General features: G+C 47.4%; 2 protein-coding genes across 7 annotated transcripts in view; one reads left to right on the top strand and one right to left on the bottom strand.

Moving 5' to 3' along the window:
- The first annotated feature begins 2,602 nt into the window (after positions 1-2,602).
- On the top strand, positions 2,603-11,753 carry Znf672 (zinc finger protein 672). 5 transcript variants are annotated; one of them, XM_031354201.1, is made up of 4 exons: positions 2,603-2,757; positions 7,012-7,057; positions 7,183-7,262; positions 9,183-11,753. In XM_031354201.1, exon 4 carries the CDS (start codon positions 9,384-9,386, stop codon positions 10,788-10,790), a length of 1,407 nt encoding a protein of 468 aa, XP_031210061.1. In that variant the 5' UTR covers positions 2,603-2,757; positions 7,012-7,057; positions 7,183-7,262; positions 9,183-9,383; the 3' UTR covers positions 10,791-11,753. The 5 variants fall into 5 exon arrangements, with proteins under 5 accessions (XP_031210061.1, XP_031210058.1, XP_031210063.1 ...); XM_031354203.1 differs by lacking the exon at positions 2,603-2,757 and adding an exon at positions 2,822-3,185; XM_031354202.1 differs by lacking the exon at positions 2,603-2,757 and adding an exon at positions 3,809-4,127.
- Positions 11,754-12,299: 546 nt separating this feature from the next.
- The window catches only part of Znf692 (zinc finger protein 692), a 7,711-nt gene continuing 562 nt past the window's right edge, over positions 12,300-19,448 (bottom strand). The window contains exons 2-12 of one of the 2 annotated variants that reach the window (XM_031354194.1): positions 19,246-19,434; positions 19,003-19,034; positions 17,954-18,217; positions 17,505-17,553; positions 17,286-17,417; positions 16,772-16,987; positions 16,611-16,688; positions 16,448-16,526; positions 15,330-15,444; positions 12,872-12,971; positions 12,300-12,759 (exon numbers count right to left, since the gene is read on the bottom strand). In XM_031354194.1, the coding sequence (XP_031210054.1) occupies positions 12,414-12,759; positions 12,872-12,971; positions 15,330-15,444; positions 16,448-16,526; positions 16,611-16,688; positions 16,772-16,987; positions 17,286-17,417; positions 17,505-17,553; positions 17,954-18,217; positions 19,003-19,034; positions 19,246-19,421 (1,587 nt within the window). In that variant the 5' untranslated portion in view covers positions 19,422-19,434 and the 3' untranslated portion in view covers positions 12,300-12,413. Of the gene's footprint in view, positions 12,760-12,871; positions 12,972-15,329; positions 15,445-16,447; positions 16,527-16,610; positions 16,689-16,771; positions 16,991-17,285; positions 17,418-17,504; positions 17,554-17,953; positions 18,218-19,002; positions 19,035-19,245; positions 19,435-19,448 lie in introns of both variants that reach the window. The other variant, XM_031354193.1, reaches the window with a different exon arrangement.

Here is a 19,448-nt window from a genome sequence, read left to right as displayed (position 1 = left end):
AAGAGGGGTGTTCATGTATCATTTTAATGATATCTGCTAGCATATATAAGTAAAAAGGTTTTGCATAATTCTGATTATGCAGCACCCTCTTCAGGGTTTCCTTAAAAATCATTGGGCAGGTCCCAGGTTTCTAATCACTAATGATTAAAGCATTAATTTTTATTTAAAAATTAAAGAAGATAACAAAACTAAGTGAGATAGACCCAATACATAAATATCTGGTTCAGTGAATTTCAATTCTCAGTTGTTCATGAGATTTTGGTTCTAATTTTACTCTTAACTTTGCTTCATTCTTGAAAATAGTTGCTCAAATGTAGCTGCTGGCATGATTAAGGTGTCATTATAAGTTGAAGAATAAGTGTCTCTAGGAAGACAAGACCTATGAGTTGGACACAATCAAATTTTTCTTTAACTTAAATGTCAGCAGCTCTGTGCATTCATTTTGAAAATTGGCAGGTCATGTAGTAACTGAGAAGAGACAAGGAAGGTGTACAAAACAAAGTTTTCCATCTCTGTTTTTTCCTACAACACAATCCTTGAGAAGCACCTAATTTGGCAATGTGTCTTTGCATTTAATGCCTTTCAAGTCATAGTATTAGAAACCTTGCATGAATTACCTGCAAATTAAGCAGAGTGCCTTAACAAAAATGTAGTCAGCTGTCCACTTTTCACTAAATAACAATAACTAAATATGTAATTTGTCTCTGGAGTTCTGTTTAATTTTTATTTATTTTGCTCTGTGTGTGTGCTCACACACACATGCACCTCCTTCAGCATGTGTGGAGATCAGATGACAGCTCTCAGAGGATTCTTTGCTGATGATACCTTGTGAGATTTGGGAATCAAACTCAAGCCATGAGGTCTGTACACAAGAGCCTCTACCCACTAAGATATCTTTACAGTTCCAAGGCTGTTTTCTTTTGAGGCTAGAAGCCATGATAGGATAAAAGTAATAGACAAGGAGCTATATTTACATTTATTATAAAAATTAATTGACAGGAAAATAGAAAGCAGGGTTTACGTCCTTCCATGTCTCAGCTGCCTGTGCAACATGGAAAGCTGTTGGAAAGCTTTTCACAGAAAGCTATGTGTGTATTTGAACTGAGGTGTGGAAATGCTTTAATCATCAATTAATACCTATCTTAATTGAAGGGCATGGTGCTCACACCTTTAGTCCCAACATGGGGAGGCAGAGGCAAGTAGATCTCTGAGTACATAGCAAATTCCAGGCCAGGCCAGCCAAGGCTATATAGTGAGACCCTGTCTCAAAACAAAGCCTGTTGTGCAAATGGCAGGTTAGCAGCTCAGTAATCACTGTCTTTTACTCATTGCCACAACCCTCAAGATAACACCATAAAGCTGAACCCACAGTGTGTTTACAAATACATTTGTGTAACATTTCAATCTGTTGTCATCTAAAAAGTAAACAACTGTGAAGTTTTTACAGAATAGTCACTCAGAGAAGGGGAGGGGTAATGGGAGGAAGGTATAAGTCCTGCGCAAACTTTTTAAGTTACGCTTTTATTTCAATAATGGTCTTAGCAGGTAGTTTCATGTCTTGCTGTAGTAAAACACCCTGACAGAGCAAGTAAATGGAGCAATACTATCTTAGATTACAACTCTAGGTTATAGTCCATTCCTGCGGAGGAGTCTCAGCAGCAGGAACTTAGGGCAGGTGGTTGCTCCACATCCACAGTCATGAACAAAGAGCAAACGGATGCTCGATGCTTGCTCGCTATCGCCTCCCAACACTTGAACAGTGCAGAACCTAATCCATGACATGTTCCTTCCACATTTAGAGTAGGCCTTCCACCTCACTTAACCCAATTATGAAAATGTCTCCCAGGGCTAACCATGGGTCAACTCAACCCATATAATTCTCGTTGAGACTATTCTCAGGTGTTTTGATATCCTATCAAATTGACAAAACCAACAGTGTCTCAGGGTTTGTGCTGGCTAGGAATAGCGGAGGCACGGGATAACCTTGACTTCCTGCTCCCGCTGCGTCCACCTCTGGAGTGCTTGGATTCTCGAGTCTGCGTACCACCGATCCGTTTCGCGTGGTACTAGTAAATAAACTCCGGGTCTTGGCTAGTCCAACAGTCTGTCAATTGAGCTATATCCCAGCAGGTTTACGATTTTGAGTTGAGCGTTCTAAGCTGCGAGCGCTGGTTGAAAACCCTTGCTCTGAAAGGTTGGGAGCCATCTCCATTCACACCGGAAGGCAGTCGGTCAGCAGAACGGGACTACCGCTCTCCCTGGCAATGCACCTGGACAGGTCATTAATCTATGGGGAAGATTAATCAAGACAGTGAGCATCTGATCTGGCCTCGCTATATACAAAGACTCTAACTTGGTGGCGGATGAGTGCTACTGGTCTCGCTCGAGTAATCTGTACGGCCCTGACTCGGCTCAAGGTGGCACTGGGCTCGCAGCCCTTTGCTCGGAGAGGCAGAAAGGAGCCCACGCGTGGACACACGAAAGGTGAAGCAAGTTAGCTAAGCCTGGCCGGTGACCTGTGAGCGTTCCATGCTAACTCCGCCCTCCGCCAGGGCAGGTCAATAGTGCGCTTGCGCGGGCTGGATGCCCCAGCAACCGCGACCGCTGCCAGTGAGCCTGCGGACAGAGTGGACTAATCAGCGTGCTTCTTTCTGGCCCCGCCCTGCACTGCGCCCGCCCCTTCCTCCGCTCGCTGAACCAAGCGCTGTCCTCAACGCTTTGAGGTGAACGCGGCACGGAGCGGCCCTCCAACTACTGGTGAGGGGGCTGAGGGCCTCAAGGCAGGGCGGGCGGGGCCGCGGCCCTCGGCAGCCGCCGTCTCCCCTCAATCCGCGGTCGAGGGACCCTGACGGGAGGGCGGCGGGCCAGTGCGCCTGCGCGGGTTGCTCCAGGCCCGCGGTGCTGTCCAGCCGCGCACTCGGGAAGTCGCCCGCCCGACGGAGCGGGTCAGGGGGCGATGACAGCCTTCGGCCCGAAGTGACAGCTTCAGGAGGCCCGAGGAAGCGTGTGCCGCTGCGCGCCGTCTTGCCTCAGCGCCCCGCAGTCTCGCGTCACCCGGGCGCCGGCGCCCGCCCGTGGTTAAGGCAGGCCCGTGTGTGCGTGCCATCGCGGTGGGAAAGGATTCTTGGGGCGGAGCGAGAAAGCCATAAAGACCTGGCAGGCTGTAATGGGATAGAAGTCGGCCAGTAAGTTATGCCCCTGACTCAGTCAGGATCTGCCTAAATGAGGGCTGTCCTGCAGAGTAAATCGCAAGTACTGCACAACTTTAGTTGTCGGGTTTCTGAGTGCTTTGACCTTTCTCTTTTCATAGAAAACTGTTACAGTTTCCTGTATTGAGTTATCCCAGGCTGCAGGTACAGGCAGCCTAAGTCCCCAAGGTCACACAATTAGTCATGGAAGAACTAGAATTTGGATGCTTGCCTTTCTGGTTCCTCTAAGCAGGTTTGTCAACATAAAACGAAGCTTCCCAAAGGTAATGTGAGATGTATGCAGAATTGGGGAGATACCTGCTGTACTTTTAGATGCTATGTAATTGTAGTCTTAGCTTTAAGGTTAGTGGAGGTTAGTGGTTTAAGTTAATGTCTTCCAAAAGCTTTACCTGCTGATACAAAAGACTGTTAGATACAGAGATGAGAGATAAATGACTGTTAAGGTGATTAAAGATAAAGATAGCCAAGCTGGGCAGTGGTGGCACACGCCTTTAATCCCAGCACTTGGGAGGCAGAGGCAGGGGGATTTCTGAATTCGAGGCCAACCTGGTCTACAGCGGGAGTTCCAGGGCAGCCACGACTATACAGAGAAACCCTGTCTCAAAAAAAAGATATCCAAAATAATAAATTTATCACCCCTACCAGACTTCCCACCTCTGCCTCAGATGCTTGCACTATTTTGGGGGTGCTGTGAGATGAGACTGGGTAGACAGGAAGGTGATCTTTGGGAGAGCTTTTGAGGTGTTGTGTTTTGTTTTTATAAACAAAATCTTAAGGAACAAATTTCTGTATCATGTTATTAGCCTCCATAATTCAGGCAGCAAGATTGAAGACAGCTTGAAGCAACATGAGACCTTGTCTCCAAAGAAAGTATGACCTAAAGTACAGGTAGCAGAGAAAACCCTGCAAACAGAAGAGGTGGGAGGCCTGGTTTTGGTTTAAGATTTATTTATGTGTATGTGTTTGGGCATGTATATGAGTGCATTCAACCATGGAGGTCAGAAGAAAGCAACAGGTCCCCTGGAGCTGCAGTTGCAGGCACTTGTGAGCCACACAACAGTGGTGCTGAAAATCAACCCAAAGTTTGGTCCTTTGCAAGAACAGCAAGCTCTCTTAAAGTCACAGAGCCATCTTACCAGCCCATGCTATAGGTCTTAGATGCTATCTAGTGGCATACTTAGCTGCTGAGTGAGTAGAAGATAATAGTCTCCTAAATTAATACATTCTTAAGGATCTTAGGTCAGATGCAGAGGTGGGTGGTAAATGGCAATTACAAGGACTAGAGATGACACAGGATGCTTTAGGCTCTCCATCTGCAGCAGTCCAAGTCTTCATAACCAAGCAAGTTCTAATCACTCTGTAGAATCTTCAGCATCTATGTGACTTTCCACAGGTTGTGATCCCAACTCAGTTATCCAGGGCAAAGTATATATAATGTATATGGTGGATGGAACCATAGAGAACAGTTTTGAAAGAGCTAACACAGCCACTTGCCACAAAGCAGCAATTTAGTCTGTTTATATGTTGATGATCCCTTAAGATTCAATCACCTGCTAATAACTGAATTTATTCTAAGTAATTCCTGTGATAGTCACAATGACAAGTCCACATTTTCAGGATTCATCCCATGGTTAATTGACACATGATTACACATTCCCTATAGTGTAGAGTATGTTATTATGTCCAACTCATTGGAAGACTCAGAGAGATTATAGTCTGTTCTCCCATGTTCTTTCTACTCCAAGATTTATAGCCATTCTATACTTCAGTCTTGACCAGAGGGATAGAGGATACACTCTTGCTATCTGTATTTTCTTGTACCTACACTCTAATTTCTAGCCTTCACAGATTTCACAATCTTTTCAAAATGAAAACTTTTTTTTTTAAGATTTATTTATTTATTATATGTAAGTACACTGTAGCTGTCTTCAGACGCACCAGATAAGGCCGTCAGATCTCATTATGGGTGGTTGTGAGCCACCATGTGGTTGCTGAGATTTGAACTCATGACCTTCCGAAGAGCAGTCGGTGCTCTTCCCCACTGAGCCATCTCACCAGCCCAAAGATTTATTTATTATATGTAATTACACTGTAGCTGTCTTCAGACTCTCCAGAAGAGGGGAGTCCCATCTCATTAAGGATGGTTGTGAGCCACCGTGTGGTTTCTGGGATTTGAACTCAGGACCTTTGGGAGAACAGTCAGTGCTCTTAACCACTGAGCCATCTCTCCAGCCCTCAAAATGAAAACTTTTGATTTGTATTTGAATCATGATTAGACTTAGTTCTTGAGGTGGAGGCAGGTATCACTCCTACTCCTGCCAGCTTCTTCAATATGCCATATTGGTCATAAATCTTTCTACTCACATACTATCCAGAAAGGAGTGGTTAATTCAACTCTACCTGACTTCAGGGATCATAGAACCTCAGGGACAACAGCATCTCTTAAGTTTCCTAGAGTTAGGAAGAATCCAACAGAAAAGTCACTTTCCCTGTAGAGCCACACTCCACATTCCTACCTCAAGTTCCTGTCCTCTCATTTAAGTTCCATTTCCTGGGCAAGGGATCTAAGATTAATGAAGTACACACAAGCTGAATATTCATGGCCTGAGGAACATGAGAGTCCAGCCACTGTTCTTGTCACTAGACACACCTGCATGCTTTCAATATAACTAGACAAGTCCTTAAGGGACCCTCAGGTTACATGGGGGTTGGGGAAGGTAAAGGATAGCCACTACCTCAAAATACTGTTGGACAATGAAAGGGTACACCCAAATATGTAGAGTCATGTATTGATGCTCATGACAGTAGCAATGGTTTTACTCAGATTAGCAGTGAGAGGAGGTGTTATAGTCACAAACCAAATTCCAACAAGGTCTCCTAGATGGACATTACAAGGACCTGTTTTCTAGAAAAGTGAGTCAAAGCCTTTGGAAGGGATGATCAGGAAACTGAGCCTTGGGAAATTGGGGGAATGACCCTCCAAGCTTAGTGAAGTTCTAATGGTCAGATGGATTTAGCAACTTTGTTCCAACAACAGCCCTCTTGGGACTCTGAGGTAGACTAAAATTCCTCTAAGTTGTTTCAGAACTTGAAAGGTATTTGTGTGATTGCTCCAGTAGAAATAAAATGTTAACCAAATATTTATAATAGAGTGTGTGTGTGTGTGTGTGTGTGTGTGTGTGTGTGTGTGTGTAATGCTAGGGATTGCACCCAGGGCCTTGTACATACTGGAAAACAACCTAGGTCATCCCTACCCCTAAACATGGTTGATGAAATAGTTTGCTTATCATTTTCATGCTAAAACTTTTAAATAAGTATGTGCATTTTAGCACCACAACACTTCCAAATGCTTAGTTGCTGTATGCAGCTTTTTGAAAGCACAGCTCTGGGCAGTTAGGATCAGTTTCATTCCTACTTGGTAAACAAGTTTTACTTGACTCTGGCTTCAAGATGGATATGTTCTATGACTCCTGACTGGAGCTTCTCATCCTACCCAAGAAATATTGGTATGGCAGAACAGATACCTAGAGAGAAGCTGACTGGATTTGCACAGTTGACTGTTAATAAATGTACTAAATTGTGATTAATTTTGATACTGACTTGCAGTTGTAATAAAGTATGCTTGAGAGCTAAAATAGGAAAGTATTCAACAGTCAGGACTTGTTGCTCATCCCATGTGATTAGCCTTTAACCTTTTCCCAAACTGAAACATAGTGGTTATATAATACTTCAAGAATCACTCTCAGAATGATGATATTTAGGATGATTTCTAAGTGTTCTAAGCATTACAATTTTTTTCCAGGTTTCTACCCCAGGCATGGACCTATTTGCTCATGTAATGGGGTGAGGTAAGCAAGAGATGTGAAAAAGCCAAGCAGCAAGCTTGCCCCCTACACTCATGTCTGTTATAGGAAGAGATGGACTCCTATTTGTACTTACTTGTTGTGCATTTGGGTTACTTTCCTTGGGCCAGTTCCTTGGGAAGCACTGGTCTAGGAGACGGTGAGCACCCAGAAGCATGAGCTGAGAGATGCCAGCCTCCCAAGACCTCAGGTGAGTCAGAGCGTTGCTCTTGCACATTTGAAATCAGCCACTGGATTTTAAGTTTCATGAAAACAAATATTCCTTAAACAATCAGCAAGTTTGGAAGGAAGAGGCAGGCAGTTCTCTGTGATTTCAAGACCAGCCAAGGCAACATAATGAGACCCTGACTCAAAAATAAAGCTAAGGGGCTGGAGAGGTAGCTCAGCAGATAACAGTACATACTATTCTTCCATAGGATCTAAGTTCAGTTCCCAGCACCCACTTCAGGTGGCTCAGAACTGCCTGTAACTCCAGTTCCAGAGGATCTGATGCCTTCTTCTAGTCTCTGTGGGTACCTGCACTCTTGTGCATATATCCTTACAGAGAAACACATGCATACACATAAAAATAAGATACATATTTAAATTAAATTAAAAATAGAAAGCTCCCTCTGAGGATTCAGAACTAAGTACTCTAAATTTGGCTCTTTGGCTGCAAAGGTGCCCCTGCTTTGCAGGATTTGAAAATCAAATTTAAATAAGTTGTCTGGGATTTAAAATTGTACAGAGTGGGGATAGGGAAACACACATAAAAACTAAAGTAATATCACAGGTAAGATGAGTAGCAAATGGTAACTGAAAGGTAACTCCCCCTTTTTTTTTTTAAAGATTTATTTATTTATCTATTTATTTAATGTAAGTACACTGTAGCTGTCTTCAGACATCCCAGAAGAGGGCATCATCTCATTACGGATAGTTGTGAGCTACCATGTGGTTGCTGGGATTTGAACTCAGGACCTTTGCAAGAGCAGTCAGTGCTCTTAACTGCTGAGCCATCTCTCCAGCCCCATCTCCCTTGGTTTTAATATTTGAAAATAACCATTTCAGAAATACCTTTCTCTCGCTGGGTGTGGTGATGCACACTTAATCCTAGCACTCAGAGACAGATGGGTCTCTGGACATGGTAGTGCTACCTGTAATCCCAGTACTCTAGAGGCAGAAGCAGGTACATCTCTTGAGTTTAAGGCCAGCCTAATCTATAGAGTGAATTCCAGGACAGCCAGGACTACATAAATAGATCCTGCCTCAAAATTTAAAACAAAATAAAAAAATAACAGAAGAAGAAAGTCTGTCTTTCTTCTAGAAAAAAAGGGTACCAAGGTGCATGTACATGCATAACCCTGCATGGAGAAACAGAGCCTAAGCTCACACCTCAAGTTTACTGTTAGCCATGAGTTTCATCTACTTGCTTCCAGTTACATGCAGAAGGTAGAGGCCCAGACAAAAGGTTCTTCAGTCAAGCCACACACATGCTGGGCATGGTACATTTTCATTTCCCACAAGAAAATGACTATTGCTATTTTGTTTGCTTTTTTTCATGCTGATCTAAGAGCACACTTTACTAGAAAACACAGGCTAACTGATCTTCTACCTGGTTAACTTTATTAGTGACAACTCCCTCAGGGCCTGGGATTTATCACAAGCCCAGGATACCTAGTACAAGTTATGGTCCTTAGGTCAGTGTAGCTGTGTCCCCATTGGATCAGCATGTGTGTCAGACCTATTTTCTGCTAAAAAAGGGATTCCCACCTGTGATACATTAGGAGATGGCCAAGAAGGGATGGCAAGTTAAGAATTCCCCAGGGACCCAAATCACATCCCCCCAAAAAACAAAAATAAAAACCAAACAAAACAAAACAAAAAACAAAAAAACACCAGGTCAGACACTTCTCTCTTGGCCTCTCCAGCAATTTTGAGGGTTCCTAGTTCTAACAAAGAAACACATAGTCCGTTAGAATCCATACCTGTCTGTGTCATGGACAGATGTGATCTGTCCCTCTTGATACACCCCTCTGAATTTCTGGGACTCATGTGGGTTTCTTCTCGAGAGCTAGACGAGCTAATATGTTATAGACCTGGAGAGTTCAAGGTGCCTTTTCTGTGTCCCCAGCCAGAGTTATTGCAGCCAGTGCTGAACTCCGGGTGACCTCCCTACAGGGATCACAATAATGAGCCCAGCTGTAGTCTGCCTTTTGAACAGCCAGGACATACGTTCTTGAAAGAAGAAACCCAGGAATCTGAAGAGCAGTTTTCAAGGCCACAGCCTTTCCCCTTTAAAACTACAAATTATTGACTGGGAAAGACAGGCATCATGTTCACAGCACCTGGCGTGACTGCAACCCGGGAAAGACCTTATTCCTGCACTGTGTGTAGCAAGAGCTTTCAATATAGTGCGGTGCTGCTGCGGCACGAACGAGCCCATGGTGGCGACAAGCGTTTCCGCTGTCTAGAGTGTGGTGAACGCTGTGCTCGAGCAGCAGACCTACGTGTGCACAGGTGGACCCATGCTGGCCAGACCCTCTATATCTGCAGCGAGTGTGGCCAGAGCTTCAGTCACAGTGGTCTGCTAGACCTGCACCTGGGAACACACCGAAGACGCAGCCTCACCTGCCCTTGCCGCCTCTGTGGCCGTCGCTTCCCTCATGTCCCTGCTCTGTTGCTGCATCGGGTTCGCCAGCACCCACCTGAGAAGCCCCACCGCTGCCCTCTGTGTGCCCGCTCTTTTCGGCAGAGTGCTCTTCCTTTCCACCTGGCACGGGCACACCCCCCTGAGACCACCACTACCACCGCCCCTTCCCCTAGCACACTCTACCACTGTACACAGTGCCCACGGGCCTTCCATAGCAGTGCTGGGCTGCGGAACCATTCCCGAATCCATGTAGTCCCCAGCCTCAGTGACCCTGGCGCTGAGGCCCATCTATGTGGCATATGTGGTAAGAGCTTCAGCAAGAGTTCCACACTCACACGACACCTCCAGAGGCACTCTGGGGAAAAGCCTTTCAAGTGCCCTGAGTGTGGCAAGGGCTTCCTGGAGAGTGCCACACTTGTGCGGCACCAGCGAACACACACTGGGGAGAAGCCATATTCGTGTAACGACTGCGGACGCTGTTTCAGCGAGAGCTCCACACTGCTGCGTCACCAGCGCAGCCACCAGGGTGAAAGGCCACACGTGTGTGCCACTTGTGGCAAGGGCTTTGGACAGCGGTATGATCTAGTAGTGCACCAGCGCAGCCACACAGGGGAGAGGCCCTTCCCATGTCCTGAGTGTGGCCGGGGCTTCACAGACCGCTCCGACCTCACCAAACACCTGCGCACACACACAGGGGAAAAGCCCTACCACTGTGAGCTGTGTGGAAAGCGATTCACCTGCATTTCCAACCTCAATGTACATTTGCGCAACCATGCAGGCCATAAACCACACAAGTGCCCAGAGTGCGGCAAGTCCTTCAGTGTTGCCTCCAAGCTTGCACTGCACAAAAAGACACACTTAGGTGAGCGGACAGCAGAGTGCACAGAGTGTGGCAAATTCTTTAGCCATGGCCGGTCGCTATCACAGCACCAGCGGTCCCACAGAAGGGCTCGAGCAGCTGCAATGGCAGCCACTACCACCACTACTGTAGTCACTGAGGTGACAATAGGTCCTTCTCTCACTCTCACAGGGCCAACAGAACAGGAGAAATCAGGGCTCTTAGTATCCCCATTTCAGGAAACTTGCTAAGAGAGCTCCAGGTGGTGGCTGGGTGAACACACATTCAGTCCCAAGGAAAAGCTCAGATGGATTGGGAAGCCAGACCTGCTGCTGTTGCATTGTTGCTAGCTGTTCACCTAGCTTGCCTTGTCTCTAAATGGAAATCTCCACCAGCTCTTCTATCATCCAACCTTGTATTCCTCAACTCTTAAGTCAGGGAACTGATTTCACAGCCCTATGCAAGATGGACCAGGGGCTTGTGTTCTGTTGCTGCCTCTTCCAGCAACATATTCAGTTAGTCAGGTCTCTTACTTCTTTTCTGCTTGTTAATCTCTACTGCTTTCTCTTGCTTGAGATATAGTTGCAGAGGTAACTCCCATACAAGCAGTATGGGAGAGTGGAATGGCTCCCTTCATTAAAGGACCAAGATCTGTGGCAAGTTTCTCCCTTGCAGAGGTAACCAGCATACATGTAAATAGGCGGTCTTCAGCCTGGTCATCCATATGTCCTTTGACAAGATGGCTCTTAGGGCCCAACAAGATGGCTAGGCAGACAAAGGTACCTGCAGACAACCTGAATTTGCTCCTTTGATTCCACATATGTACCATGGTACATGTGCACACACACAAAGTATAAATTTTTTTTTTCAATAAATGGATCTTAGGACAGCTTTCTCTAACCAGGTAGGAAATGTTTGTCTTGGGATGCAGAAGACTGACCCCTAAAGCCCAGTGACACTGTGTGAAACAAAAGAATATTTCCAGATGAAGCTTCAAGGCCCAAGAAAGCAAGTTACCTGAAGTCCTGGGCAAGAGCAGGATGTAAAGCCTGGAATTGGTCAATGACTGCTTATAGCTGGTGATATTGTTACTTGCTTGGATTTGTGACACCAAGAGCCCCTTTGTCAAAATAAGTCCCAAGTTCTCTTCCCTTTTGGTGGTGGTTTCTTCATTGCTGTGACAAAATACCTAAGAAAATCAACTTAAAGGTTTATTTTGGCTCATGGTTTCAGTAATGCCACTCCATTGTCAACTGGCTCCACTTTGAGCCTGAACCAAATCAGAAAGACACAGGCTACCTACTTTGGGGAAAGGACAAATGGGAAGGATACAGGGAAGATTACTCTTCAGAAGCATTTCCCCAGAGACTGGCCTCACTGCCTAATAGCCTTCAGCCATGAACTTATCAAAGGATGAACCCATTGGCAAGTCATGATCCACAATCCAATTACCTCTCAAAAATCCATCCATTGTAGACTAACTAGCTATTTTGCTGTGGGGTTCAGTTCTATATCAGAAGGCCAGACTGCAGGGCCTAACCAGAGGCAAATGCTAGACAGAACAGGGTCATCTGCTTTCTGGTCTTCTCTGTCCCTAGGCCAAGGCAGATGTTAACACTCTACAGGGAAGGTCTGTAAAGTGAGTCTAGAAAGAAGTTGGGCATGTGAGTGGGTCAGCTCCTGCTGCATTCCAGCACACACTAACAGCCTGCTTTCAAAAGACTCCCAGATTCTTATATCTGTAGCACCAAAGCATACACTTGTGTAAAATACTATTTATTATTCCCTTGAAGGCTATAGAGCCTGGTATCTGGAGCCCAATAGTGCTCTACCCTCCACTGCACTCAAATATCCTAGTCCCTGGGAACCACCACCTAACTTTTCTCTGTGTTCCTGGGGTCTGGCACCCCAGATAAAGAAATGGATGTTGAGGGGGCAGGATTAGAGTCAGAAGAGGTAGAGAAGCTAGCCCCCTCAGGGGATTGTAGGGGTTCAGGGGCAGAAATGCTGGGACTAGACCCCAAAGAGCTAGGTGACTCTTGTGCTGGAAGCAGGGCTGGGTGGCTTTTGCTACAGTGAGCTACCACACTGTCTGGCTTCTCGAAGCGTTTGCCACAGAATTCACAGGGGAATCGCAGGGCAGCTGCAGTCTCTGCATGCTTGCGTCGATGCCAGTTTAGGGAGGCCTTCTGGCGGCAAGTAAATCCACATATCTCACACCTGGAGCCAGAGATAGGAAGGAGACTTAGTTCACCTTTACATCCCTGGGGGTTTCTGCTGCCCACTCCCTGGCTGCCAGATAATAGCTCCCTCCAGGGCCCCTGGAACTCACTGCAGGGGCTTCTCTCCTGTGTGGATTCGTCTGTGGATGACAAGGTTGCTGCTAGTGCGGAAAGATCGAGCACAGAATTCACAGATGTAGTCCCTGGTATCTGTAAGCACACAAGGGATACTCAGTTATCTGTCTTCAGGCTTTAGCCCACCACTCTCAACAGGTAGTGTCAGTACTGGGGTTCAGGAGTCTTAGGTCCTAATAGGCATATGGACCTCCTGTACCTGATTGATCCTAAAATTGAGTGAGATAGACAATGGAGTATCCAAAACTGCATTCTTGTCACCCTTTGTCCCTAGCTCCTAGAGCACAGGCATACCTCCCCTATCTGAGGCCTTGGGTTGGGTCTCTTGTCAAAGGAGTAGTAAATGGAGACCTAGAGCCTTGTGTGAATAGGAATACCAAGTAGCAACCACATATAAGCCTAGAGTCAAAAGCTGGAGTTTCAGTAACAAGCCCCAGTGATATCCCCCCCCCCCCCCCCCCCCCACCAAACAAGAATCCCCCATCCAGGTGCATGTTCCGCCTGCTGCCATGAGCACCATGTCTGCAAGTGGCCAGTATTCTCTCCTTTTACTGAACCTGCTAGATCCAACAGCACTTGCTATCATCCATCCTTACAACAGCTCTCAGGCTGGGGTAGTTTCTCTCCAATGCCACTAAACCTAAAGGCCTAGAGCAGAAACATTCCCCTTGCTTCTCCTGATACCCTTCAGACTGTCTTACCAGCTCTCTGTAGACCTTATCATCATATATCACTCTGAAGACTCTTCATCTCCATCACTCCCCTCACACCACAAGCTCTAACATCAAGTCCTCTACACCTGACAGCCACTATGCTGTCATTCAGCATCACTGTACCCGTTTCCTCATCACTTTGTCCCCTAACGCTGCTTGGGTATCACTACCAAGTACTGTACTACCAGGCAGGACCTCCTGCCTTGTTCTGGTGTGACAATCTGATTCCAGGCCACCATCCATCCCTACTATCTTTTCATAGCACCCTTCCCCTTCAGCTCCATTTTCACAACTGCCTTTATGGACTTTGTTCACATTACCAATCTGTCAGGCCCCTTAGCAGTACTAGCTTGGGAAAAGCCCAAACTCAGGCCAAACCTATCCCCTGGCCTGCTTGAAGATAGGCATGAGTGGCCAACCCTCCCCAGAGTCTTCCCTTTCACAGACAGGCTCTGCAATGCCCACTGTCCAGAATCCTGAAGACTATCTACTGTCTCCAATATTCCCAGTACAGGTTTCTTTCCCCCAAATCCACCAGTTAACTAGTATCCCTGCCCATATATATGAATATGTGGCTGTCTCCAACATGTATCACAGAATTCATCTCTTTCCTATCAAACTCCACTCACCGATGTCAGCAAGCCTTCCTACTCTGCACCTTAAGCTTTTAGCCTTCCATCTAAGACCTTACTCCTCATCAAAAGAGCAAAACTACAACATCTCCTACTTCCCCAGCTTGCCTCGCCTTGAACCCACACCACTGTGGCTGTCATTTCCACAGCAGAGCTAGTCACACTGTCAGTCACGTTATCTGGTCCCCACTCCTTTCCTTGGCCTGCAGCTCTTGTCAACCTGTGCCACTTTCTTTGCCTTCCTCTCTTTCCCCTAGGCCTGCTCCCTAAAAGCAAACGTACCACAGCAAACCTCCCTCCCTGTGCAGACATTCTCCAGCCCCATGGCTCCAAACACTACCCACATGCTAATGACAGATTTCTGCTCACTCTATAAATCCCATACTTAAATCTTGACATCTAATTAACATGTATTAACCCAAATTCCTACCCAGTGACCCCTTCCTTGCTTTCAGGGACTCATCACCTTTTACCCAGCTGCCCAGGCTGGAATCTTTTGAGCCACTCTCTCTCTCTGCCAGTCTCATCTATGGCTCCTCCATCCTTTTCACACAGCCCTTTTAAGTCTCTAAGAGCCTCAGCCACTGCTCACCAACTGTGACCAGCAAGCCCAAGTCATCACCATTAGTATACACCCATCTCTACTCATCTATAGTCCCTAACTCTCCACATAGCTGCTACAGCCATCTCTGAAAGTCAACTATCGCTCCACCTTAGAAGACCTCACAATGGTCTCATCTCAAAGTAGAAACCACATCATCCTTACTATGGTCTTGGAGGCCTCCTCCCCATTTGTGGGTCACGTGGATGCTTCGCACATGTGCTGCCTCCATTCCTCACTTCACTCGGGTCTTGCTTGCAAGGCTTCCTTTACCACATAAGCAACATGTCCTTTCTGCTTTCCACTCTCCCCTGCTTTCCCATCTCTTCATGGCCCTACGTGACTAGAGTAGGCATTTCTCTAGGGTCAGGCTACCAACAACCTAGTTATAAACTCAAGCAGACAAGGGCTTATAAGGCACACAAGGACCAAGGGATTTGAGTCTTCCCCGGGACAGCTGAAGGGGGGTGGGGAGGTCTACACTCACCACTGTGTAGTTTCACATGCTCCTTCAGGTGCTTTTTAAAGTTGAAGGACTTCCCACAGGCTGGCTCAGGGCAGCAAAACGACTTCTGGTGGATATGCTGATACTTCTTGTGGTGCTAGAAAGTGGGTGACAAGAGAGAAGAGGCAAAAGGATGGCTGGTTTCCCAGGGAGACTGACTGGAGCTGGGTGAGCAGGCAGGTTCCTCATCCACCCTTCTTTTCCCCATCTGAGCCACCATTCTGGCCTCATCCTCACCTGTGTCCTAAGAAGCACAGCTGTCCTAACACCCTGACCATTAACTGCCCTCACCATCCCCTCTAGATGCCCACCCACTCACTTCCTTGCACACCATCATTGCAATGTCAGCAAAGTTCCCTGTACAAAATGCCACTCCAAGTAACACTAGGTGTTTATCTGACCTTTTCTGTGTATGTGAGCATGATGAAACACATTAATATGTGCTACAGACTCTTGCCACTGCTATTAATACACACCAATGCGCGACTTTCTCCTAAATCTGCTTTGGAAATACATAGGCTCTCAAAGTAGAACACAGTGAGGAAAAGGGGTTCTTTTGGAGTTTCTTATTTGTTTGTTTGGAGTTTGTTTTCTATTTTCTCTTTTCAGTTTGGGGTCCTGAACCAGAACCCAGCATATGGCAGGCAAATGTTCTATGACTGAGGTACACTACTTGGCAGCTAGTGCTTCGACCTAAACTTTCAAGTGAATAAATCCTTCTTATATGAGCTGGTCACATCGTGGATTATGAGTGGTGCAGGATGGCTCCTGCATTCTGATCCTGTTTCCACAGTTAACTAGAGCAGCTGCTGCAGTCTCTACATAAAAAGCTCAAATCTGACCTGCTGATGCTCTTCTTAGGTCTACCCTGACCACCTACACTTTACCATCCCTCTGGCCCTCCCTATTCTTGAGGTCAGAAGCCCTTAATAACTGTGAAGCAAGGGCCTTTCCCTCTACAAAGGCTATATGTGTTGCCTTGCACATGCTAGACAATTGCACTATGGCTGAGCCATATTCACACCTCAGCCCGGGCTGTCTTTCCCTCAGCTTCCACCCCAACCCCAGTGGCCACACAGGCCTCAATCTGTGTCCCTCACATTCAAATACTGCCGGTTGGAGAAGATCCTTCCACAGCCAGGGAAGTCGCAGGGCATCAGCTCTCTTTTGGCAGCTTTCCTGGGGGAGGAAAATGGGAGCAGGATTCCTGCCTGCTCTGCTTCACTCCTAACCCTCCCTAGAGTCCCATCTCCCCGATCCTACCTAATTCTCCTGAGCCCAATCTGGGCAGTATCCTCATCCCAAGTTGGATTCGAAGCAGACTGGGCCTGACTCCCAGGGCTATGGGTAGCAAAGAAGAAGCCGAGGGCCTCAAGGGTAATACATCCCAGGATACCCCTGCCCTGCTTCAGCCATCAGGTTACCTGTCCAGAGACTCAGTCATTTGCAGCTCTGCAGGCACCTGAGGGGTCCTGCTGAGTTCCAGCCGCACCTCATTATCTGATGTCAGAGCAGCTGGAGAACCCAAGGAGGCAAGAACAGCACAAGGAGTGGGCAGGGTTGCAGGTACTGGTGGGATCTCTCCCTCCTTAGGTGTGTGTGTAACCGGGGATGGAGGTGGCCTAGGGACATCTGGTTCACTGCTGGAAAGAGAAGCAGTAGAGGGCATTATCCCTCTGGGCATCAGTCACCTCTAACTCCTATGTAGAAAACTCCCAATTCCCACAGCCCACTCTCCAGTTCTCAACCTCCCCGAGAGCCTTACTTCACCCCTTCCCACATCCCCAATTCAAGGGCTAAAGTTCACTTTCCCCAGCATCTGCCCTTGCCCACCCAGCAGCAAGACCATCCCTCCAGCTGGCACATCTCTGAATTATATGGCCAGCTGCCTCCCCCCTCTGACAATCTATTCCGAGTCCTCCCTCAATCCCAACTGGCTCATCTGGGGAGGAGCTGTAGGTCCATGGGCTGGCATCACTGAGCAGCTCTTCCTCTTCTTCTTCCTCTTCCTCCTCCTCCTCCTCCTCCTCTCCCAGGGGTGGGTCGGTCTCCAATGGAGATTCTATTCTCCTGCAAGCTCAAGAAAGACAAGCCTGAGACACTGCCACCTCACCCCCACTCCCTGTGCAGGTCTGTCCTGTCCCTCACTTCCCTCACCTGGACAGCCTGGTTTCTTGGGTCCTCTCTTGCTGCTCACGTTCCAAGCCTGTGGGCACAAGCAGGTCATAAGAGAAGGAGGCCTAGACTCAAAGATTGAGGACAGTGTCTTCCCAAAGGCATCCTGGATTGCTTGGCAGTGCTTTTTACAAATGAATTCTCTTTTAAGCCTTATCTCTAGTTTCTGTCGAAGGTAGCATACCATCACTCCACACTTTTGCTTCCCATACCTAGCAATGCCTGTGAGGATATATTTCCTTGCTAATATAAAGAGATCATTACTCCAGATCTTGGGAGGTAGAGGCAGGACCAGGCTACCTGGCTACTTGAGACCCCATCTCAGCCACAAAATAATAATAATAATAATAATAATAATAATAATAATAATAATAATCAAGAGAAGATTGGAAAGCATTTTCTTCCTCCCCAGCACTTCTTTCCTCACTCACCTTCGGCTTCCTGCTTCCCCCTGGCCTCTGAGCACCAGGTTCTCTCCACAATGTGTGTGAGAGGGGCCTGCTTAGGTGCCTCTGAAGGTGTAGGAATCAATGAGGGTTCCCAGGAGAACGTGTGGCCTGCAGAGCACTCCCACACAAGCTCCCCATCACCACCTCCAGGCCCCCGGAGCCCAGGCACTAGGCTGCATTCCCGGCTGTGTGTATGAGACAGGAGCACCAGGTACTGCAGACCCTTTCGAGGCACAGGCTCTGGACCTGAAGGTAAGATGAGGCACTCATGCAAGGATGGAAACCCTTCACCCAGAAAACCACTCAGGCCATCCTAGCCCTCTAAACCCTCGGGCAACCTCAGTCCACATATGACATCAGTTTGTTTTTTCTAATCATTTTCTTTTTTAAGATTTATTTATTTTATTTATATAAGTACACTGTCGCTGCCTTCAGACACACCAGAAAAGGACATCGGATCCCATGACAGATGGTTGTCAGCCACCATGTGGTTGCTGGGAATTGAACTCAGGACCTCTGGAAGAGCAGTCAGTGCTCTTACCTTGCTGAGCTCTATCTCCAGCCCCGACATCAGGATCTTTTAAAGCATTCTTTTAAAAATATTTTATTTTTGATTAGCTTTATGTATCTGTGGGTGGGTGTGTGCACATGAGAGCAAGTACTCCTGGAGGCCAGGGGTGTTGGATCTCCCTGCAGCTGGAGTTACATACAGTCGTGAGCCTCCTGCCACCAGTGCTAGGAAGAAAAGGAATTTGGGTCCTCTGTAAGGGCAGCACACCACCCAGCCATGCCTTCAGCCTGAGGAGTTTGGGGGGTCTCGTTTTTGTTTTCATCCTAGATACACAGTTGTTTGTTGTTTTGTTTTTGTTTAGAGCCAGGACAAACACACAAAGGTCCCAAAGGCTGCTGCATTGCAGGAAGCTTATTTCAGGCTTGTCCACTTCCCAAACCCAGTAGGAGCTTCTGATCCAATCTTTTTGAGGCATAAGTTTCTGGGAGCCGCCACTACCTGTTAACATCTTTTACCCTACCTGCACAGAGGACACAGCCTGAAGAAGTGTACCTGCCAGAGAAGAGCTTGGTGTCAGCTCAGCCAATCACCCTCAGTCCCCCGCACTCACACACTTAAGGGGCCAACCCTACAGACCTCCCATTCGCTGGGGCTTTGAGGGGAGGAGCAGGCCCACCCTCTGCCCAAAAGAGAAACCCAAGGCAGTAGGAACCGGCTTGGGGCTGTGTCTAGCTGCCCGCCTCAGTCCCTCCCGGCCCCTAACCGGTCCAACAGGAACTTGGCGAGCTGCGAGTGCAGGGAGAATCCCAGCCGCTCCTTGAGGAGGCACCACTGTTCCATGTGGCCGCCCAGGCGGATGCGGCACTTGCTGCGGCGCGCGTCTAGCTGCCTGCGCTTCTCCCGCCGCCGGCGGGATGCATCGGCCACCGGAGAAGCCATATGCGTCTGGGGCCTGCGGGGGGCGGG

This window comes from Mastomys coucha, unplaced genomic scaffold (assembly GCF_008632895.1).
Source record: "Mastomys coucha isolate ucsf_1 unplaced genomic scaffold, UCSF_Mcou_1 pScaffold5, whole genome shotgun sequence".
Classification (NCBI taxonomy): Eukaryota; Metazoa; Chordata; class Mammalia; order Rodentia; family Muridae; genus Mastomys; species Mastomys coucha.
The sequence above is the reverse complement of the archived record's forward strand: the minus strand, read 5'-3'. Positions and strand labels throughout refer to the sequence as shown.

What these genes read in the sequence shown, in the direction of transcription:
- Znf672 (XM_031354201.1), top strand. Translation starts at nt 9,384, where the DNA reads ATGTTCACAGCACCTGGCGTGACTGCAACCCGGGAAAGACCTTATTCC.